Consider the following 24499-nt stretch of genomic DNA (forward strand, 5'->3'; position numbering starts at 1 on the left):
CGCGTCACTGCGTAGTTTTAAAAATGCCTCAATTTATTTTATTCTTTAGGTGGCGTTTGACCACATGGCTTGATAATAAATGCCATTGGGAGTCTGTGCCGATTTCTGCCGTTTGGTTTGCCGGGTTCTCTTCTGAAAGTTGATATATTCGTGTATGTTTTACACAAATGTTAAAATAGCGATTTACTTAGATTTACTGTATGTACTTATCGCTGTCTATTAAACTACCAAGTGATGCCTTGCTGCAGTTTTCACTTATTGATCAACCTAAATGGAGAGAGTGTGTGTGTTTGGCAAGTATTCAATCAGAGGAAAATGGGGCACGTAATAATTGTTAGTTATTTACTGATGTAAAATTCAGTCGAACATTACCCACAACACTGCAATGTCAGCAAGAGCATCCTTTGAAGACGCTGTTATAGGAGGTCACATGACTGGTGCGACTGTTCTTTTCTGACTATTTAGTCATGGTTAGTTCTGTTGTCGCCAACTAAAAATGCCATTTTTATATCTCTTTTATACGCTCTAGCAACATTTTTCTAAAATTCATTACCATTTTAAGTCTGGAAAATTTGATTATACCTCAATACAATCAATAAAAAATAAATCCAAACACAACCGGACGCATACGTAAAACAACAAAAGGAACATTTCAATATCCATATATATCAGCCTTATACAGAACCTATATAAAACCAAAATAAAATCAATCCTCATTTATTTTTTCCAAAATGTTCTTGGCAATTTGGAAAAAAAAATCTTCCTTGTTAGCTAATGCATGAGTGCATCTGCATTTAGTATTTTCCAAAGTGTTAGGTTGTTAGGTTTCTGTTTGTGAAACCAGTAAATACCCTCACTTGTTCAGTGCACTGATTAGCTGAGCGCTCAGGATTTATCCATCTAAACACTGCGCCGCTCATAAAAGTGAGTCAGGCAGAACCGGTTAACTGGGATTATGGTAATTTATTTTCACGAGTACCCTTAATGAAATGGGAAAGGTCTCCTCCACGCATGGCGTGGCTCCAAGGAGCATGTGTTAAACCAGAGCAAAGTGACACTTGCCACATGACATTAAACCCGAACTAGACGAATGGAGCCTTTAATCATGCCGGTTCGTCGTTCAGTCCCTGCCCGGCCACAGCGCCGTTACGTGGACGCTTGCGAGTGGCGTGCGGGAACACGCGCGTGACTGCGCTGCCGACCTGTTTGCCTGCCTTTGCGCGAGGCTGTGTCTCACGGTTCAGATGTCAAGCGGCTCAAAGGAGGAATGAGCTTGTTGGCATAGATCTCGTTGGATCACGTAAAACCATAAAAGCTGAACTTTAAGAGCGATGCACCTCGAAGCAAAGCACTCGCAAAGGGCCCTGCAAGCAGCCCCCAGGCAAAAATGGGCAGAAATGGGCACTGAAATCATAGATTACTCGGATTATTTGTAATGTACATTCAGATTACCAATTCACCGTGTCTCCTGCAATTTACATACAAATTACCAATTTGAGGTGTGCAACATGGCAATTACAAATGCCATCTCGTTGATGACATGTGCTCGCGTCCCTTCCATGCTACCCCCCCCCCACTCCCGCCCAGGTCGGGCAAGCACACGGTGGATAATAAGAAGAAGGTCGCCCCGCCAGCGTCGCCGCTCTCCAAGTCGACGGCTGCGCCTGAGCGCAAGCGGCGCAACAGCGAGAGCAGCACGTCGAGCCGCGTGTCGACCGTGAGCGAGGCCGGCAAGTCGAGCAAGAAAGGGAATCCAGCGGGAGGCGCCGCTGCCTCCCAGTCCTCGGGCAAACACCGCAAACTGGATGGCAAGACGGCAGGCAGCGCCAAAATGGCGAACCGGGTACGGCTCCGCACTGTGACCGAGCGTCGCGCGCCGCCATGCCTACAGATCGGACGGCACTCACGGGGGACTACTTCCTCCTGCTGCTGTTGATTCTAAACTAAATTCATTTTATTTTTCCAGGTAAGGCCCACTGAGCTGTATAGCGCTTCTTCAGAGGCGACCTAGCTACAAATGATACCTCAACGAAGTGGCTTATCGTGTGGGAAGTTATAGCCGCCAAATACTCTAAACGCACGTTTCTAAATGTGGAGGGAGAAACCGGAGGACCCGGATAAAAATCCACGCAACCACGGGGTAACCATGCAAACTCCAAATATACAGGCGTCAGGGTTGGGATCTAACCCATGAGCTGTGTACCAGGCGAGGTAGTTAACATCTCGCCACTCCGGCGACTGGGTGCCACTGCACCGAGGCCAGGAAGCCTTCATCGCATTGATCGGCACTGTGCGTGCACTGCTGGCTTTCATCGTAATTTGGAAATATGAGTTGATGTCAAGAATACTGTTGAAATATAGAAAGTCAAATGACCTGTGTCCTGGAGAAAGTGGTGGGGTAGGTAGCCAACTGGCTTAGGAGGTTAGGATGGTATCACAAGAGCATTGAGCCAGCACTGTTGAGACGTTGGGTACAAATTCTGGGCATCCGCACAGGATTAAACTGGGGACTCTCCATTGCAGAAAGTTGATGGTCTCCGCCCAATCACTCACAACTGCACAAACTGTCAATAAATGTGGTCTTTCATATAATTGTAATTATACATCACTGTGTGATTGGCATGTGATTAACTTTTCTTTGAAGGACACGTAAAGAGTATGCCCTGATTATAGATACATTCCTCTTGAAGTGATATCAGAATGTAGTTCTTTTGGAACTGATCTCTGACGCATGGTACCATGCTGTAAGACTTATGAATCAAAATCCCGTCACTTCGTGGCAAGGTGCACAAGTTATATAGTGGTAGGTGGGGGAAAAGTTATGGGAATTTCTAATGCAATGAATAAGTCCATTCAAAGAAGCACAAAGTAGTGCTCATTTAACCATAATGCATTGACATTGCCGAGACAAGTGTCAACTGAAGGACAGCGTGGATTTTTTCTCACGATTCCTTGGTGAGACACTTGCCAACTCCCAAACATGATTGGTCCGCTTGTTGTAGTCGCGCCAGGCTGCTGGAGCTTCACGCCCGTGGCTGTGTGTGTGTGTTTTAGGAGGAAAGCGTCGCGGACGACAGACAGGTGTCCGAGGCCCTCTTCACCAAGCCTGGGCTGTGCGCCGTCTCTCCCACCCTACTGAGGCCCCGGCTTGTGTTCGACGACAAGTGAGTGCGCGCTATTTCAGTGTGTGGGCGTGGCGTTTTAAGCCTGGGTTGAGGGTGCCGATCCCGCGCACAACCCAGATGTGTTTAGGAAACCTGAGTAGCGGTGGCTCTTAGATGATGATAAATAGCCACGGTCAAGAGGTCGTATTTGCCAGTGCTGCTGATGCCATCACATCTTGCCATTGATTTCTTTCGTCAAATCGGCAACTGTTGCACAGTTGACATCTGACCTTGGAGGTTTACTTTTAGACCATCCAACCATCTGGCTTTAGGTACACGTACAAAACACAGTGCAGGACCCTGCTGAGAGAGTCCTGCGTATCATCAAGCCTTTCTTTGATAAATAAATTACATTATTATCATCATCCATTTCCCCTTTGGTTGGCAACCTCTGGTTTGCCCGAACTAATGTCTTCCGTTATATATCGGGGTCAGGAAAACAAATTTGCGACGGACATGAGTTGGAATGCTCCTGATGTCGCCTGCTATGCATCCGTGTCTTCAATGCTCGTACGCGCTCCCCTTTGTTCACTGCTTGCCCCGCTCTCTATTCCACGTGAACTGTCGTGTGCTCAGACCCCAGTCGGTGGATTTCCACATGCAAGAGGCCAAGAAGCTGAAACACATGGCAGATGGCATGGTAAGGCTGCGTCCAGCACAGAAATACCATTCTAGCAATGGTGTTGAACCTCAAAAAGTTGGAAATAATCACTGCCCTGAAGGACCATTACTCAAAATTGTTATCTTGGTCAAAATAATATAAACATATATTGCACATATGATGGTAAGAAACTACATTACTGTAATTACATCTTTGATTGATTTGACATTGTTAGGACCCATGCCCTCAGCATTACTGCAATCATTTAACATTCCTATACAACGTGCACAATTTTTTCCATTTCCTATGACTGAAACTATATGCATACTTAAAAAAGTGGGCCTTTTTGCAAGCCAGTTTCAATGAACTTCCTCATCTAACTTATGCAACTACATTAGCAGAAGTGTCGCGTCAATTCAAAGGCTGCAAAGTCACCTCTGCCCTGTGTGGTCAGTAGCAGCACTGTACACGGCCGTGTAATTGAATGTATAGTGTGCGTCAGAAGCCAGGAACCGTGCATCTATACAGAAAATCATAGCAGATGCTCGCTCTCTACACCGTTTATTTGGACACGCATCTCAGTCCATTTGACACGGGGTGCCTGAACATTCCTCAACACATCCACGTTGATCTTGGCGCACTCGGCTCGCATTTTCGACGAGGGCAGCGCCAATATCGTTCTGGTTCCTGGCCTTTTGCCGCACCCTTCCAGTAACGAGTTTACGTTTCTCTCTCAACGGCCCTTCTCAGCAACGGGCCCCTGCAGAGGTGCAGGGCGATCCATTTATAGAGTCCCTGCTCACTTCTCGTGACTCTTACTTCTCAACACGTGATTTAATTGTTGTGAAAGCGACGGCGCCATATTTGACGGTGGTGAAATATCTCGTAAGTGAATTAGAGATTGGTAGTCTGAGACGTGTGGAGGTGATGGAAATTATGTAGGTTTTTTTAATTCTCTTCTACAATTTATTCACGTAATTTTAGTGGGTATCTATAACCTGGTGCCATTGTGAAGTACAAATAAAACGACCGTGCCATGTTGCTGTATTTGTCTGTATTGTATTGATTCTGATTCTAAATATTGTGTTGCTGCCACCACTCGCAGTCGGACAAGCTGGGAAAGGCGATCAACTACACAGACGCAGGCCTCTCCTTCATCGAGTGCGGCAACGCCATGGAGCAGAACCCTCTCGAGGCCAAGTCCCCGTACACCATGTACTCGGAGACCACCGACCTCGTCAAGTGAGTTTTGCCGCCATGCTGCCCCGGCTCCGGCCATCGACAGTAAGGACCACCGGCAGGCCACTGGGCGACCCACGAGAAGCGCAGCCTCTAACCCCTTGTTGATAATAATTTACACTTGGCTTGTAAGGCGCCTTCCACCGATGTCTCAAGGCCTCTTGAAGATTTACATCCAACGTTTGAGGTGGCCCGGTAGCTCAGAGGTCAGAGCACTCGGCTGGCACTGCTGAGTACCCGGCGACTTTGAATCCATGCATTTGCCGGTGATTAAAGTGTCGTGAGTTGATGGTCTCAACCTAGTTATGAATCACTGCACGACAAAAAAAATCCTTATCGCATTTCACGTACGTTCTGCATTTAATGGAGCCAAATTCCATCTCGGAGAATATTACATTTCAATTTCACTCTCCTGTGGTGAACGTTCATTTCAAATGCAGCGCATGAGGAAAAGTTCTGCCCTCTACCGCGTGGACCAGCAGGGGTCTCAGAGGTAGCTCCGTGATATCTACTTTCATCGGCTGTTTTCAAATTAACGCGAAGAAGGGTTGCACTGATCTGCGAGAATTTCGAATGGATACTTTGCGTCTCTTGACATTGTACAATTTGTTGAATATAATACATTCGAATTTATACGTTTTCTAAATTTGCATCTCAAGATGTTGTACACTGGGAGAACATGTACATCATAAGATTTTGGGGAGGATACATTTTATTGTTAGGGAGAATTGGAATTTGAGGAGAGTATAGATGGAAGAGGAATTCTAATATAAGTCACTTGAATAGCCATCGACAGAGAAGATGAAAGGCTTAAGCTTGAACAGGGAGACAGTCCCCCCCCCCAGCGAATAACCAGAGAGAGGACATTCTAGACCAGCAGCAGAAGCGGAACCAACCTCCCATTGAGCCAGGCTATCTGGGGATTTTGATCAGTGTCCTGGTTGCTGAAACAAAGGGTATGTTAACCTTCAGGATTGTTCTTTTCTATTTAGTCTAACATAAAAATGGAAACAAGGAACACACAACTGTTTAATATATTTTCACTACCAGCAAATATATGAAAGAACTGCATCATTAACAGGTGAATGAAATGTGCCGTCAAGCACTCACGTGTGCTTGTTCAGTGTTTGAGTTGAATACCTTAAAAGTTTCAAGCATGAACAGAGCCAACACGCGGTTAAGTAAAGGCGCTTCTTTGATACGGCAGGTACGCCATGAAGTTGAAAAGCCACTCTGCTCCAGATTCGACCCCGGCCGACAAAAAGCTTGGGGTGTTCAGGTACTCACTCAATGCACTCCTTACATAACCGCTGTATGCTCGTTAAACTATGTACACGTGCTCATGCCACACTAACAACGCTGTTGGTTTTAAAAGTCTCCCCCTGTGCATACTTCCCACAACGCTGACGGTGCGGGTCTCTACTCTTTCCAGGAACATTTGGCCTCAAATGTTTCCACATTGGCCAGTCGTATGGAAAGTGTCTTGTGGCATGTCCGACAGCCTGTGGAAATCTGTGGCTCGGTGGTTAGCGCCACTGCGTTACAAACATGGCTACGTGGGTTTGATTTGCTGGCCATGAATAACATCAGTGGTATCGGAACCTTGGCATCTAAAAAGCTGGCTAAAGCCTTAAATTAGTATATTTAGCAGTTTGTGAACATCAGCACTTGAGAGACAGGCAACCAAGTGTGGCGTTGCCCACATCTACCCGCTTGTGCCATTGTCATCCTTAATCATGTATCCTATTCGTCAGTGATGAGGGCTAAATCCATTTTCACCACGTATCTCTAGCTAGTATTACCGCCTCATTCGATCTCACTCCCTGTATTCAAGATTTCCTACTCCATCTTTGCATCTGGCTCTGTCTGCATCTTCATTTGCTCCCGTTTCCTTCTGCTTGTGTGTGTGTAGCATCGCTAAGTTTGGGATTCTGTTCTTGTAATGTGTCCGAGCCACTGTAGTCTCCTTTCCTTAACTTTGTCTAATAAGTTGTCCATCCAGAATAGGTCCCCACTAGCAGCAGTCAGAATAACAATGCAGAAGGTCAATTGATTCTGACTTCCTGGATGGAGTGTGACGTTGACTTTCTGGATCCTGTCCTGATGATGTTTGACAATTTCAAACTCCGCTTCATATATCTAAATCTTGACTTAAAGCTTTCGTGACTGCAGGAATTCATATTCTTTGGGTCTTTCGGTAAAGTTATGTAGATAGGTTCAAAGAAAATAACCAGAAACTACTACGTTTCGATCGCAACACAAGCGGTCGTCATCAGGAAAAGGGGGTTAGCTTCTAAAGGCAGTTGCCGCCCACCACTGCCATTCACATTCGCTGCCCCGCCCATGCTGCTGACACTTGGGCTACCCCCATTTCAAACCTTTATAAACAGTTTGCCTTTAGAAGCTAGCCCCCTTTTCCTGATGACGAACGCTTGTGTTGCGATTGAAACATCGTAGTTTTTTGTTATTTTCTTTGAACCTATCTACGTGACTTTACTGAAAGACCCAAAGAATATTCATGTATCTAATTTCTACATTTGGTTGTGAGGATTGCTCGTCATCTTACCGGTGAGCTGAAACAATTATTGACACGATAAGCGCCTCTACACATGACAATTTGTTTGGCCGTGTCGGGTGGTGTAGGGTTCCTAATGGCAGATTTGGTGAGGTCATTAAATGGTCTAACCTAAAAATATTATTACGAATCATATTGGTTGCAAAAACCGACGTGTTAAGTTTGTAATTTCTCCGTGACAGCCTCCGCTGCCTGGCGCTGCTCTACCTGAGGATGTTCAAGCTGAAAAAGGACAGCGCCATGAAATATTCCAAGTCTCTCCTGGAGCATTTCAAGGTATTGCCAGTTGTTGGCATTGTTAAGTGTTTCATCATGACGATAATTGTCACGTAAATCACATTGATCGTGCTTGTAATTACTTAGAAAGGAGAGACGATATATATTGTGTTAGAGGATTGATGTTTGAAATGAAGTTGCCATGATATGGCGAAGCTATGATCAATTGTACAATGTAAGGGCCACGATAATTGTATTGCTTTTTGCACTATATCGTCAGTGTTTGTTGTTAATCATTTAATTTTACTTAACATGTCTTACTTCCCGACAAAATATATTCACAAAATTACTGAATAATCACAATTCTATATAAATAGCCATTATTCATCAAGTGAATGCTTTGCGAAAAAAATTAATTGAGCCATTAACAGCATGGCAATTTTAAGATTTAATTTTTGTAATTCAAGTAACGTATTTTTCGTGTGACAACAGCAAATGTTACAGATGTCAGAGTTCTAAAGATTAGAATAGTAATGCTAGGCTCATTTTGAGTGAACTGCCGTTGAACAACATTACAGGATTTTATTTATTCATCATAGACGTACAGCACATTACAGAGAAGATGTGATTTACAATATTACGTGAAACTGATATGAACTGAAACTGATTACTATTCGTATTGTATCGTGAAAAGTTCTATCGCGGCAACTATTGTGAAACCCCAAACACAAGTGGACTTGAGCGGGGCCATGTCACCAACAGAGATGGCAAACTGGATGCATCTGTCAGTAGGGAATGCTCACAAGGGAATGACCAAAGTGCAGATGGAGAAATTAAATGAGAGCACAGTTGGGAGTCAAATGGATTGCATCTGTGCAGGTTGAGTGTTTTCGCCATCATCTAACAGCGGATTGAGAGTGGACGAAAACGTAAATGATGGCAGCTATGTTAGTGACCTAATTTAATAAGTCAGATTTATATTGCATGGCAAGACTTGTAGTCCATATGCCCCCTTGTGCCTAACACATGATGAACACATGAATACATTTAAATACCCAGAACAAGTATGTGACGAAAGAGAAGAGAAAAACAAATCTGATATAAATAAACGTAAAGAGTGAGCAGCTGAAATTCCCGCTACAGAGAACGGGGGGAGGGCGGGGGGCGGACAGATGGCTGGGCCATATGGTCAGCAATGAAAGGCAGCGAATTCTCCAAAAAGCCTCTCCGCTGCTCAGCACGGAATCCGAAACTCCGGCCCGCCGGCCTTGATGCAAGTGCAGCTGAATTGGCGTGTTCACGCAAAGCGTTGGGACAGGTCGGGCTAAATGACAGGTTAGCGTGTGGATTAATCATGTGCTGTAATGGAGAATGGTGCACAGTGGGGCTAGCGCATAAACAGCAGCCCGCCGTTCACGCTGGTGTTTGCTCGCAAGCGCCGAGTGCGTTAAATAAATAAATAACACCAGATGGCTCCTTTATGCAAGGGGTGATTTGAATATGGTAAGCGAGGCTGCCTTTTGCAAACACGGGCGGCCTCTGAGGTCGAAGACCCCCATTTTGAGGTTGGCCGAGAGACTTTGTGAAAACTATAAAGGCAGATTTACATTTTGTGTAAGATTGGATGCCAAATGACGAAAAAAGTGACTACCATCATGGTAGTTTATGATTCACACAAGTACTGCTGCCATCCCAAGAGGTCCATTGTTGCTAAACGGCACACATGCCATTACACAACATGCCACACCAACATTCCTGCATGTCAGAGACTTTTTAAAATTGTGCTTTAGGATTTTGGCACATTTTCACTACCGACATCCAAAAAACTTAAACTGCACCAACATTTTTTTAACTTTGATTAACTGGCAGTCACTCATTCTATTTGATTCGTAGTGCGTCAATATTTATGAGCGCTGAGCGCCATGAGTCTTACTTAGGCGCACTGCAAGCGTGATTAGAGAAGTTGTTAATGCTGTGGGGTTTTTTTTGACTAATGGTTATTCGTTCATAATTAGATTTTTTTTTGCTTAGATTGCAAAAGAAGCTCGTACGGAATATTGGTCGTAGAAACCTAACGTGTAAAACTAATGGTTTTTAGTGTCTACTGCCGACATTGCAAGGTGTGTTTGTGCTTTGTGTTTCTTTTTCAGAATGCCTCAAAGATGTCGCAGACACCACCTTGGACCGGAAGGTATGTCTATACGTCTTTATATGTGTACACACAAGTGAACTCACAAGTAAACACGTGTCTCAGGACATACCCCATGCACTCCATGTACTGAGACACAAGTAAACACACGGATTTGCATGAGCCCAACAGGTTTTGGCTTTGAGAGTAGTTCCTCACACATTATTTGCTGGTTAACTATTATTTTTATTTCAAGGTCAGAGTTTGCTAAATATGATGGTGATAAAATATATTGGTAATTGTGCCTTTACACCAGTGCAGCAGCCTCATTTTTATATTTCTAACTGAAATCCTGTAATCACAACTAATAAATCAATCTTCTATTACAATTGGATGACATAGACACAGTCATTTGGTTTATGCTGCAACAACTTGATGTGCTATGAAAATCCAGTTCACAGACATTGGTCTGTTCTCAGTTTGTTTAATCTTACCAGCCAATGTCCACGTGCTTAAACACATCTATAAAAAAAATTCTTATAACGTTTCAATTTTGCTCGTGCTGCTTGGACAAGCTTTATAAACACACTTTAAACAATGTTTAAAAAAAAAAATTAAGCATCTTAATCGCCGCACTTGGACATGGGAGGAGAGAGTGACCCAAACCTTCGGAGGGGCGGGGGGGGGGAGAGGGCAGCTTTGTGCATTGTAAGACTGTGCCACAGTCTAGCCCTGAACACTTGCACAAAAACGGACAAAGATCCAACCCACATACAGCCCTGCTGCAGGCTGTTGGGGCAAGTGCTATATTCGCGAGCGCATATTAAGGCAGGTACGGCACACAAGGGGGTCGTGTGGCCTGCACCACATCTGGCCGCCTTTGTCTCCCCAGTGCTGATGTTTACACATCGCACCAGGTACTTGTTTAAGACTTAGTCGACCTAAGACTGGTTTTAGATTTTCGCCTCCAGTGTCAACCGTGGCAGGGAATCAAATGCGGGTTCTGGGTTAGTAGCGCACGGCGCTAACTGTTGCACCGCCACTCCCCGCTGGTGCACACACACATGCACCTGGATACAAACACATCCCATCATAAAACTTTACCCAAAATAACGGTGACTTTATTTTGTTTTAACTTGCAACATTGTTTATTAATGTTTAAAAGTTGAGTAAATGTGGTTTATTTGTGTATAAAATTACATTTTCACATTGTCATAGCACAAGACATTGCCCATAATTTGCCAGATTGTTTAAAAATTGCTTCTTTTGTAGAAGAGGCCAACAATTGGAAAAAACACTTGGACTCATTAACACCTGTGTCACCAACCGCATAACACAACGCATCATAACAAAGGTATATTTATTAACCACTGCTCCATCGCATCGCCCCATACGTACACTCGCACTCTGGCACGCGCACATGCAGGGGCAACGGCACGCCGTCTCCCATGTCTCCCACGCCGTCGCCGGCGGGCTCGGTGGGCTCGCAGGGCAGTGCCAACACGGCGGCGCCGTCCTCGTCACCCGTGGCCACGGTCACCATCCCGCAGCGCATCCACCAGATGGCGGCGAGCCACGTGAACATCACCAACCACTTCCTGTACGGCTACGACCACTGGGAGCAGGCCGAGCTGCTGGCCAAGGAGAACCACGGTACGTGGGCGGTGGCGCGTTCGCCGCTAGTTACAGAGGCTCGCCGTTTGATTCCGGCAGGCCGCCCTGGTTGTTACTGCAGATGTATCGACTGTAAAATACGTCTTCCGGTTCATATTGGACACTGCCGTCCACCGACATCTATTTGAAATCAGTAGGCCGTTGTGTGCCAGTGTCATGGTCCATATATTATAAATAAATAAAAATTGCCGGAGAAAATTACTCTTCGGATTACACATAGCAATCATCCTCGACTGGCAAACGAATGCCCATTTGTAGCCCAAGTACTGGGTCACCTTGTGCCGTACGGGGACAGCCGTTGCCACTGGGGGTGCCGTTTCAAATGTAAGTCTCTTATCACGTGGAAAGCGCTTCGAGACGTCCCGGCGTTAAGGGTGCTTTCTTTATCAAATACAAATCATTATTACAGATTACATGCTCCACGTGCCTCTCCCAGTCACCGTCGAGTGTCTTAGCAGTTCATCTGACCGCTTCTGCTCGTCCATGTAAAGGGTAGTGTTTGTCAGCACTGAACGTTTACCTGGGGGCTGTTGTATAGAGGTGTGGGTGAATTTATTGGATGGCTAATGCCTTGCATGCTGAATTAAAGAGAAGCCCATGGGCACTGTTATTGGTATACAATTCATGTATAGCTTTAGCTGAATAATGTTTCCTGTGCTAAAGGGTTCGTGGTTCAATTGCCCATTGCACTGTGGCACAGTTTTTTTTCTAATCTTAAAAAAACCAGATGGGATTTACCAACATTAACGATTAGAACTTGATTGAGCATGTGTGTTTGTGTGGTTATTCTAACCGCTATTGTGTGTAATTAGAAGGGTAGGGAAATGCTTAACATCACTGCATTATTATGCGGGCCCATCTAGGTTCTATTCATGGCCATGCACAACAGGAGCAATTGATAAATAAACTTTGTATGGGTCTCCCCTCGAGACAGCGCTGGGGAGTAAAGTGAGCGCCTGGACTCTGGGCGCTGCTGTGACCACCCATTTGTGTACCATGCATGCCTTGAAAATGCCTACTTATAACATCACTTGCTCCGACTGTATGTCTAAACAATTATCCGTTGTCTCTGTGTGTGCGCACTCCCCCGCAGAGTTCTTCCGTGACCTGGACCAGCTGATGGGGGCACTGACTCTCAACAGCAGCATGACGGAGCTGGTGCGCTACACTCGCCAAGGACTCCACTGGCTTCGCTTTGAGGGGCAACTGCTGTGATGTGCAGTGAACCGAGGAGGGGAAGGGGGAGAGCCAGGGACTGCCACGATGGAATGCGACGAAGCTTTACCGGCTTTAATTCCGGCCACCGCCTGAGCCTTTCACGACCGCCACAAGACGGGTCATGCAGACAGTCCCGCATCGATTGACAATTTTTATCGTCTGTGACCGTTTGGAAGGTTCAACCTCTCGGGGAGTTGAGATCAAGCTTCTTCAGTGGCATGCTTCTTAATGACATCGTGCAAACGTTTTTTTTTTAAGACGGCAAGCAGCACCCCCCCCCCACCCAACCTTCTGGCTGCATTTTTTGACAGCACATCACACCAAGGGCGATCAGTTGCCTTTGAGTAAACTTTGTGACGGTTTGGAGAACGCAGAATGCCGGGCCTGCGAGGGAACCAGCCGCCCTCCTGACTTGCCTGTTGGTCGAAGAGCAAGCCCCCCCCCCCCCTCGGCTGCGCGTACGGCAGCAGTGCAAACTCATATTTTGTAATTAATTTAACGTATTTATTCATGTACGTCTTTAGTTTGATGCACAGCTCACAATTACTGTGCACGTGAACTGCCATGACTGTCTGCTTCTCGGTGTGTCTGCTTCTCTTGTAAGTGATTATAGGATGTTAGGTTTTTTGGGGGTCAATGACAAGAATTTGCTGTCATTTGAAAGGTGAGCGTGTTTTTGCTAATCTTTCAAAAGTTGCATTTCTTGCTCTAATTGATTACCTATTTGTCCTTTCACTCCCCCCTTTAATCGTGAGTAATATATTAATCAGACATGCCTAAAACTTCCACTTAAAAGCATTATGGGGAAAACACTTCAAACGTCGGTGGTCAATGCATGATTGTGAGTCATTTTATACACAATTACAAACAAAACGTCTTGGCTAACATTTAACATACGTTTTTTTCATTTTTCTCTGGCAGATCAATGTTGTTTGTGCAGACTGCTGTTATTTTCACAAATGTTGTTCCAATGTCACACCGTTATATGGCGAGTCCTTCCAGTTGGTACTATTTGGAATTTTATGGAAAAAAATTACATTTAACCAACTGTTACAAACTTTATTTCGCTCATCGATTTTATAAATTATTTGTCAAGGAAATCCAAGGTCCCATTTTTATATTTTCATGTTTTTTTCCCATCGCACATTGGTTGGCGTATAAGCATCCATTTGATCAGTTAGTGTTAGATATATTTTTTAGGGTTTCTTTGTTAGAGGATGGAATGTTCAAGGTTGGAAGGCACTGGGGGCTGTTGACAACAATTTATGTTGTCGATGAATCCTTGTGTAAAACACCACAGGAATTAATTATTGGTTGTTTGTTTTATCATTCGTGGGCCCATTAATCTATTCTGTGGTAACATTGAAAACAGTTCAATATTTTGCATCTTCCTATATATTACTCTTTGGTTCTTTTGGTAAAGTCACGTAGAAAGAAAATAAATTAAATAATAGAATACGACGTTTCCTATATATTGTTCTCCATTGTATGACAATTAAGCTCTATTTTCATTATTCAAAGCTTGTCTTGATGTTTGGCTGAAACACTAACATAAAACTTAACACAAAAGCCAAAGAGGACAGTGCAGAGATTTTCTGTCCAGGAATTATAATTGGCTTGAGTTTGTCATTTTTTCCCACATTTTTTCATTTCCTGTTCCTTGTGGCAGCTTGGTGTAGTGAGTCCGCCAGAATAGATCTTCAGTTTTGTGTTTCCTAAAATTAACGAAATCCCCATCCTGTTATACACAAATTAAATGTCTGTGGATCATGTCAGTTTGAAATTTAAAAGTGCCACAGTGAGAAGAGTGAACAAGTTTTGATTTAAAAAAGACCCAGCAATAATTGTCGTATTGAGTGAGAGCCCATATGGAAGAATGGACATTCCTTCGCCCTCATTATACATTGGTGATTCACTGACTGCAGCAGAGCGAGGCACCAAATAGAATACAGATGTGACAAATTTACTTGAGCATAACCGTGCTGAATAGAGTTTTCAGTGGGTACATTTCCCGCTTGCGAAGTGCTTGAAGGGAAGATTGTTTGCACGGTGACCGCGAGACGTTGGAAGGTTAAACCCTGAGTGCCCTGCCTTGTGGCTCGAATTTTATTTCTGCAATAATATCTCAATGTTCTAGAACAGGTTCAATAGTTTGAATTTACTTTTACAATACTGGAAAATGTGGATATCACCTTTGGTATTATAGTCACTTGGGTACAGCACAAAAGGAGTGTTTGCAATGTCAATTTTGATTATGTTACTTGGAAATGGGAAACCCTTTAACACGTTTTGACTGTACCTGTTCTAATTTAAAATATACATTTTTTTTTCCTCTCTCAAACCTGGCAAGATGCTGAAAACAATACAAAGAGTCGTTTGTCGTTTAACTTGAACTCTGAAGTGACTTTCCCATTCTGATTTTTCCAATGTTGCAAAACACTAATCTGGATACATGCGAGTGCGAGTGAGTCTAGCACATTGTGGATATAGATTTTTTTTCCAGCTGTAATGATGTGAAATGATTATTGCACATTCATTATAAATGCTTCACTTGATTAATTCTGCTGGAGATGTATCCAAGCTCCAACTCTGAACACTGGTTTTGATGTGTACGTTGTGGTGTAGCGGTCACAGATCTGAGCATTATTCTTGATAACATTTCCTTGAGCTTGGTGGAAATGTGTGGCTTGCCAAAGATGTATAGGACACGGTGCTCACACTTATCCCAAGCGCTAAGAACTCTGGGAAACGTAGCTTGCAATGTGGTGACCCATTAGCGTGTTGCTGTCGTTTGGAAAGCTGAGCATCTCACCCCTTTGTCTCGCACAGCCACCATGACCCAATTTGCAAATTAAGCACATGTGGAGCGTTGCTTTGTATGTGTGTGTAATTTCTCTGGTTTATGGCATCACCACGGCACCATCTTATTTGGCCAGAGTGGCGAGTGAATCGTCACAGCGTTGTTGATTCTGGCACGGCAATGTTTCCAAGCTTCTCTTGCCTCTTCAGATCTTGACTCATAATTCATTTGGAGCGTTTCCTCGCCAATTTTATGACATTTATATTTTAATTTTTTTCGTGTCACTTGTAGATTACTTTTAGTGTTCTTGGTTACATCTCAGGAGTGACCATCACTGAGTGCCCACGTGCTAAGGATACCTACCTAACCCCTGAACCAAGGAGGCCAGCCCTGCTGATTCAATTCAGTGTATACGTGTTTCAAATGCCCAGGCCACACGAGTCACGCTACATAAAACTGCCCATTTGCAAACTTCGCAAAGAGCAGTGCATGAATGAACACTGCTCTTCTTGTTAGCCCAGAATCACTGATTTCCACAATTTATTCTCAATGTTTGTGTACAGCACCGGTACCTAGTAATGGTCATTGCGGAGTATTAACTATTCGTGGGTAAGAAATTCAATTAAAAGTATATACAAGTATAAGTATAGATATAACGTATATACACAAATATATGTATTTAAGTGTGTGTGTATATATATTTTTAAATGCAGTGATACGTTGCCTGTGCAAGCAGTACAAGTACTGTAATTTATTCAGCTGTCAAATAATGCAAGGACACGTGACTGACGTGACGCTCCACCAACCACTGAGCTCTCGAGCCCGTCTTACGGCGTTAGAATGTCTCTCATTGCAGTACTCCACGCTCGCCTTGTCTCTTTGCATCTTCCCTTCTAATGTTTGTATTTTTTTTACCTCCCGATAAACTTATAGGATGATTTTTTAAGTGTCATTTTTTGTTGTTGCAATTTTATTTAGTCCACCGGTGTAAATGTGAAAGTTAATTTTTTATTTTTAAACAGGCCTTTTTTAAAGATAATTTGCAATCACTATCATGAGCATTGCTCGCTTTGGTTTAACACAGTGGTCTCATGGAGCCCCCGGATTGTGCAGGGAATGCAGAACTTGTAAGTGCAAACCAGAACCATAGTTTCGACCGTCTCTGGAAGAACAATGTGTTTTTTACGATGACATTTTGAAGCGTGAAAAGATTTCAACATTTGCTCGCATTATATCAACGGCACAAAAATCCTCACAAATAGAATCGCTTTTAGAGTGTTCTTTTTACACCGATGAAAATAATACGAGTGTTTAATCTCGACCAACGTTGCACGACTTTTGAAACGATAGCTCTGCTCAAGTCTGCCCTCTGAGACCACCGTTTTGTTGACGTGGATGTGTATGTTACATTTATTTCACATAAACTACAGTTAAATCTTCATTTTTGGAGCTTTCGTGACTGCAGGAATTATTCTTTGGTTCTTTCGGTTAAGTCACGTCTAAAGATAACCGAAAGAACCAAAGAATAAAACTACAGTTACTTTGGCATGCAACACTTTTGCATCCTTTTTTACTGGGTCGGGAGTGTACCGTCACTTTTTGTATTTAACCGTGTGCGCCGTCTTTGTGTTTGTATTACGCCGAAGTATTTTTGGGACCAATGTTAGCGTCGATCATCGTGCGTCCAAAGTTGAACGCTGCATGTGAAAGTGGCAATAGTTGTAAATAATGTGTTCATGCTGCCTGGCAGTGCTCGATTAACTAATACACCGTAGGCGTGATACACTGTAATCATCGTGCCCATAATAATTCAGTCTCGGTTCTGTGAATTCATCTTATCGGATGCATTTACAGAATCGTTAACTGTCGTAAGAGTCCAAAGTATGGAGGGATACTATGTACAACTAAAACGCTTGACGTCTGATAAATTTATGTTCAAGGTTGAAATCTTGTACACGAATCAACAATTGCCCCTGTTTGCAGGTCGCTGGAGCAAACGTCAGGTAAAGCTGATCAGTGGAAATCTTGTGACCAGTTAGTGTCTTCCTCCACCTCCGCCAACCTGCCTGGCGTGGGTGAAAGCTCAATAAATGTCGCCGCTTCAGGGCCTCTGACTGCACTGACGACGCATGTATGCAGGGTAACCCGTTACCTTGAAATACCATGGAACTAATGTTGATCCATGATGTTTGGATGCATGTAAGTTTTGTATGAGATAAGTGTGTTGCTTCCATTACGAGATTAATTTGAATACCCGAAGTGGGTGGTGGAGTCGGTGGTGGAGTCGTAGTAAACTTGTTTGAGTTGAGGGAACACAATTTTTAAAATTAGTTTGCCCCCGTCTAAGTTAATAGTTTTACTGCAGTGTTACTCATTTTATGAGTTTGCATTGAACACATAAAAATCAAGGAGTGTACATGTTAAGTTATTGTATTTAACCAGGCGAAAACTTTGTTGAACCAGGTGAGACCAGGATGGTCTGGTTTGCAAGTGACCTGAGTATACGTATGTGCCCAACAGCTCTACGTGTCTACTGCATCAGCCAAGACGAGAACACGGAACCCGCCCTATTGCGATACGAAACCTGCTTTCCATTGCCGAGGTCAAATTTGGTTGGCCCTTGTGGGACGCAGCGATGTTTCCGGCACCAGTTGTGGTCCTCTCACAGAGTGAAAGTACTTGCAGCAGGGGACGACGTCTCATGTCCATCATTGTCGAGGGGTCGCGGGTTTTTTTTAAAGGTCCTTCTGGCGCGGATTGCTTTCGCGTTTGTGATGAGCTCGCGGGTAATAGATGAACAGGCCATATTTTACAGTGTATTCACGCCTCTGGCTGCAGATATGGAGCCGAGTAAAGACAGCCTTTGCACAGTTCACTTTCAAGATGCACAACACTGTAAAGCAAAGCAATTGGTGGTTGTCGTGCTTGTTTTTGGAGACAATGTTATGCAACATCTGCAATTTTAAGCAATTTCAGTGACAACACAAATTGCCACTGGGAGGTGAAAATTTCATAAGCTTATGATGGGAGCCATATCATCCATCATTTATGCAAAGCTATTATTTTTTGTTACGTTCCTTGGCATTGGGAGAACGCCATGCTACAGGCCATTGGACGTCGTGTTTTGTTTTTATATCGGCGTTGCACATTCATGAAATAATCGTGTACTGTGGGAAGGTTTGCAAAGGGGCTTGCTGTGTGTCTTGCATCACGAGCCCTGCCAGGGATGCACACTTTGACGATGGCCGCGAACTCACGCGTCTGCTACAGGCCGTGACGTTGGGTCAACCTTGTCCCATTTCTCATCTGCCAGTGGGCCCACACGTCGTCGGTTTGGTGTTTCCAGAAACACATCTATTGTCTACGTGTACAGTTTCCATTTAATAGCGTCCCATGTTTTCATGTTTTAGCACTGGTGCAGATAAGTTTCTAGAGCGTATACGAGCTATTATTAGAATACCCATGCAGTCGACCTTTGAATACTTTCTTGCAAAAATTATTTTGCTGCTACTTTTGATTGGTGATATGGCCTTCTCTGATGCCAGTGCTTTGCAGCAGCTGTCTTGATTAATTCGTCCGAATTCTAACATTGGTTTCAGACATTGTTTCATATGCTTGTTGTTATTCATATTGTTCATGTTTGGTACTTCTAATGCAGACGATGTTTTGAGATAGTGCGTTAATGACGGGCATGCATTTAACGTTTAGTTCTGTCTCGTATGTGCGCGTGTGCGTAGTTGTAGATGTAAGGAAAGCTTGCTGTTTATTTATGGGTATTTATAATCGTGCTTTAGGCTGGGCAGAGTAGGTTTGTTACCAGTGTGCGATAATCAGTTATTTATTACGGGCCTGCGGCAGACTGCCGGATTCGCCATTTTAAATAATTTGTACGTGGAATTTTACAAAAGAGGTGATTTTATAAAACTATGGTCAGTGTGTGTGTGCATGTGAGTGTATGTCATTGTTCAAGTGATGACTTCTCCTTTGTGTGCAAGTGTGGAGACTCCACATTCGATCGACTCACATTTAAGATGTTGCTTGTAAGATTGCTACAAATACAGAGCTCTTCCAATACGTGTGGGTGGGATGGCCCTCTACGCAGTGTAGAGAAGGGCGCCCTGGGACAATCCCCATGAACTGCATCTGCTAAAGCTGTATCACGACCTCTTGGTCCTTCAACGCTGTCCTATGAACACATCTCGCTTTTCGTGCAGTCATGATTTTTTTTTACACGCAAATGTAATATTTTTACGTCTTTTTTTTGTAATAGCCATGTTCCTAAAATGTGTACAGATGAACTACACAGCAGTTGCAGCTTTCACGCATCTTATGAAATATTTGAACTTGTCTGATGCAAAGGATGAGCAAAGACCCGATCCCAAAATGTGCAGTCGCTTCTTGTGTGCCAGTTATCTTACAGGGTTTGTAGTCGACGAATGTGTACAGTGGGTGATGGGTTCACCGATGGATTGTGACCTTTTAAAACGAGTTTTCAAAACATATTCTGCCTGTCCGGGAAAGCACAGGGTTTGTTTTATTTTAATTTAGTTTAAACTGTAAAAAAATGCTTTGTTTAAATGACTAACTATTTGTTGTATTTAGCAAAAAAAAGTATATGTTATGGCTGTTGTTCAAGTCACTGCTGTAATAATATTTGAAGTGTAAAAAATGCCCAAGTAAAGCGAGTTGCTGTAAAGACCATTTTCTACCGAACAGAATCGTCTAAGTGTGGTCTCGACAAGTACACGTGTCAATCTGCTCTGTTCTTCTGAAAATGGTACAGTGTCCTCTTTAGAAAGCTTTTAATACTTAAACCAGCATCATTCTCGTCACGAACTACAGCTGTGTTTTGTTGGCGTCGATTTCTAAAATGGGCAGGCTGTCCACTGCATCGGGAAACGGTGGTTTTAGCTTCAAGGAAATGATCGGTTTTACAGCAACTGTCGTATCCGTGTGTGCAAGTAGGAGAGCTAATATCCATGTATATGCTTCATATATGTGAATTTTTTTATTACTGTCTGTTCATTTCCCATTAATTCATTAAATGCTTTCTTGTCCAACTATTCTGTTCGATTTATGATTTAAGAGAACGGTGATAATCTTGGTTGGCTTCACTTGGCGTGTAAAACATTAAATCTACAATTAAATTTTTGACACATTGAACCCTGAAGTCCTTGCGTTTGTATTGCAATGTGACGAAAGCATCCAAAGTGTCAAATCTTCACTTATACATCTAGGCAGCGCTCCACCCGCTCGTCTGATTAAAGTGTAATTATTCACGAAAATCACATTGCGTGTTATTGATTGCAAGACAGCTTTGTTCCTGCCCACATTGTCCTGTATTATCATGGCCACGCTACTCATTGCAGCCAACTCAATCCTTGCACGGTCCAAGCGAGCATTTTTCACCTGATTGCTTTCGTCTGCAGTACACCGCCTGGAGCGTGTGTGCAGTTCGCAAATACAATAAACATGCGGCTCTCACATGAGCGTGACGGATCTGTAATTGCAGATTGTCGACTGGGCAGAAACGAGTCGAGCAGTGGGAAGGGAGGGGGCTCGGGGAATGTTAACAACGATGTCTCTTCACATTTGCAGTCTACAGAGACGAGGGGACGTTTTGGTAACTAAACTCAGTGTGTTCCCAATTTCATTTGTTTTGCTTTCATAAGCACACTGTCTTCGCATGCAACAAAGGTTCTGAAAACCTGTAGGGTTGATCTCCTCGTTATCTGCCCAATGGAAGCCCTTTGGCACCAACTCTCCATCCTGTCTGATCTTGAGTTTATTTCACTGCATGTGGCGCCTTCCTTCAAGTCATCAAGCAGAAGTATTTTTTTCTGCCTCTTGGCGTCTTTCCCAACGTCCTTTTTATCGCCACTTCCTTTAACCAGTTTTTGCCTCCGAGTGTGGCCAATCCACATCTTGGATTCATCAGACTACAGCATTTTAACAGCATCGCACGAGCAACCGGAACATATCTATCCTCATTTTTATCCTCCAAGACATTTGCTTACAATAATTTCTCCTACTGATACAAATGGAAACTCCGTGCTATTGTAATGTGTAATTTAGCGAGCCTGCTTAAATAATCCACACTGTGTTTCCATTTATATCGGCACAATTTGTATCCACAATACATTAGACACAGGACATTAACGTGATCCAGTGGGACTGGACACCTGAGCTCTGCCCAACATCCGTGGATTCATCAAACACGTTGTTAGTTTGTCACTCATTCTCCTTTTCAGTCGAAGTACACCGATTACAACACCCCTCTCGTTTTAGGCGCCGTGACATGTGACTCGTCCTCACCCCACTGCACGGTGGGCAAGGCACGGGTTGTTGACTGCCACGGTAGACAAGGCACAGGTTGTTGACTGCCACGGTAGACAAGGCACGGGTTGTTGACTGCCACCGTAGACAGGGCACGGGTTGTTGACTGCCACGGTAGACAAGGCACGGGTTGTTGACTGCCACGGTAGACAAGGCACGGGTTGTTGACTGCCACGGTAGACAGGGCACGGGTTGTTGACTGCCACCGTAGACAGGGCACGGGTTGTTGACTGCCACGGTAGACAAGGCACGGGTTGTTGACTGCCACGGTAGACAGGGCACGGGTTGACTGCCACGGGAGGCAGGGCACGGGTTGTTGACTGCCACGGTAGACAAGGCACGGGTTGTTGACTGCCACGGTAGACAGGGCACGGGTTGTTGACTGCCACGGTAGACAGAGCACGGGTTGTTGACTGCCACGGTAGACAAGGCACGGGTTGTTGACTGCCACGGTAGACAGGGCACGGGTTGTTGACTGCCACGGTAGACAAGGCACGGGTTGTTGACTGCCACGGTAGACAGAGCACGGGTTGTTGACTGCCACGGTAGACAAGGCACGGGTTGTTGACTGCCACGGTAGACAGAGCACGGGTTGTTGACTGCCACGGTAGACAAGGCACGGGTTGTTGACTGCCACGGTAGACAAGGCACGGGTTGTTGACTGCCACGGTAGACAAGGCACGGGTTGTTGACTGCCACGGTAGACAAGGCACGGGTTGTTGACTGCCACGGTAGACAAGGCACGGGTTGTTGACTGCCACGGTAGACAGGGCACGGGTTGTTGACTGCCACGGTAGACAAGGCACGGGTTGTTGACTGCCACGGTAGACAAGGCACGGGTTGTTGACTGCCACGGTAGACAAGGCACGGGTTGTTGACTGCCACGGTAGACAAGGCACGGGTTGTTGACTGCCACGGTAGACAAGGCACGGGTTGTTGACTGCCACGGTAGACAGGGCACGGGTTGTTGACTGCCACGGTAGACAAGGCACGGGTTGTTGACTGCCACGGTAGACAAGGCACGGGTTGTTGACTGCCACGGTAGACAAGGCACGGGTTGTTGACTGCCACGGTAGACAAGGCACGGGTTGTTGACTGCCACGGTAGACAGGGCACGGGTTGTTGACTGCCACGGTAGACAAGGCACGGGTTGTTGACTGCCACGGTAGACAAGGCACGGGTTGTTGACTGCCACGGTAGACAAGGCACGGGTTGTTGACTGCCACGGTAGACAAGGCACGGGTTGTTGACTGCCACGGTAGACAAGGCACGGGTTGTTGACTGCCACGGTAGACAGGGCACGGGTTGTTGACTGCCACGGTAGACAAGGCACGGGTTGTTGACTGCCACGGTAGACAAGGCACGGGTTGTTGACTGCCACGGTAGACAGGGCACGGGTTGTTGACTGCCACGGTAGACAAGGCACGGGTTGTTGACTGCCACGGTAGACAGGGCACGGGTTGTTGACTGCCACGGTAGACAAGGCACGGGTTGTTGACTGCCACGGTAGACAAGGCACGGGTTGTTGACTGCCACGGTAGACAGGGCACGGGTTGTTGACTGCCACGGTAGACAAGGCACGGGTTGTTGACTGCCACGCCACGCAGTGGCCACGAGGCGGCGCTCGCAGGCCGTGGACGCGTTCCCCAGCGTGGCCACGCGACTCGCCGCTCCACCCGTGGCGTGATTTGCATTTATGAAGAGGAGCATTTACAAAAGGAATTGTGACGAGTCTGTATATTTCATAATGTAAATATGCCGACAGTTCTTATGACAGAAATGATTGGCATTCATTGATGTCGGGGGAAGCTCTAACGCTGGACGATGCCGTTGGACCACCCCCAATATTTTTGGAGTGCACTTTTTTGTTCAGATGTTATTTTTAAACTACTGTATTTCACCTGGAAAATCCCTTGAAATGGGGCATCTCGTTTGCAATGCTGCCCACGTTACCAACGGACGCATACATCGCAAACACGTATTGACATATGTACACGCAACTTCTAAATCTGTAAATTATACATTATGCACTCGTGAAAATCGATATGCGTGGGAGGAAACTGGAACTTCGTTCTCCACCGTCCCGTACTTAACCTGGAATTTCACCGTATTCCGACTGAATCGGCACATATGTGACCAGCGTTAACGCCACATTACACATGCTGTATAGTCCCTAGATGTAATAGAAACTATTTAAATATTTTTCGCGCATAAGCAATACCTGGCGCAGGTAAACATGGCGCGAGCCTCATCAAATGGATACGGAACCAGGTTTCCGAAAGAACGACTCGCCCCCGTCATGGAAATGTGGAATTTCCAACTCTAGGTCAAGGCCATAACCAGGAAGAGCGCATTTCCACGCTGGTTTATTCGTGAGCGAGAAACCCGGCCCCGATCGACGTTTTACCTCGCAGAAGCCAAGCAGACAATGGGCCTGGGGTAGTAGTGCCCGCATGGAGCCAGCCGCACGAATCGCGAGGGGGTCATCGACTGCGGAGCTGCGGAGTGACGCAACAAACGGCAGTGCCGCACATTCCACTCGGAAAAA

General features: G+C 44.9%; 1 protein-coding gene across 2 annotated transcripts in view; it reads left to right on the forward strand.

Annotated features, from left to right (window-relative positions):
* LOC144724141 (AF4/FMR2 family member 4-like) overlaps nt 1-20778 on the forward strand; it is a 63038-nt gene extending 42260 nt beyond the window's left edge. For both annotated transcript variants that reach the window (XM_078603048.1, XM_078603049.1), the window contains exons 14-22: nt 1588-1843; nt 3055-3164; nt 3741-3804; nt 4871-5007; nt 6212-6283; nt 7762-7855; nt 9946-9986; nt 11350-11576; nt 12691-20778. In XM_078603048.1, coding sequence (XP_078459174.1) covers nt 1588-1843; nt 3055-3164; nt 3741-3804; nt 4871-5007; nt 6212-6283; nt 7762-7855; nt 9946-9986; nt 11350-11576; nt 12691-12812 — 1123 coding nt within the window. In that variant the 3' untranslated portion in view covers nt 12813-20778. The remainder of the gene's footprint in view (nt 1-1587; nt 1844-3054; nt 3165-3740; nt 3805-4870; nt 5008-6211; nt 6284-7761; nt 7856-9945; nt 9987-11349; nt 11577-12690) is intronic.
* The last annotated feature ends 3721 nt before the right edge of the window (nt 20779-24499 follow it).

This window comes from Lampetra planeri, chromosome 19, assembly GCF_965212315.1.
Source record: "Lampetra planeri chromosome 19, kcLamPlan1.2.h2, whole genome shotgun sequence".
In the NCBI taxonomy this organism is placed as follows: Eukaryota; Metazoa; Chordata; class Hyperoartia; order Petromyzontiformes; family Petromyzontidae; genus Lampetra; species Lampetra planeri.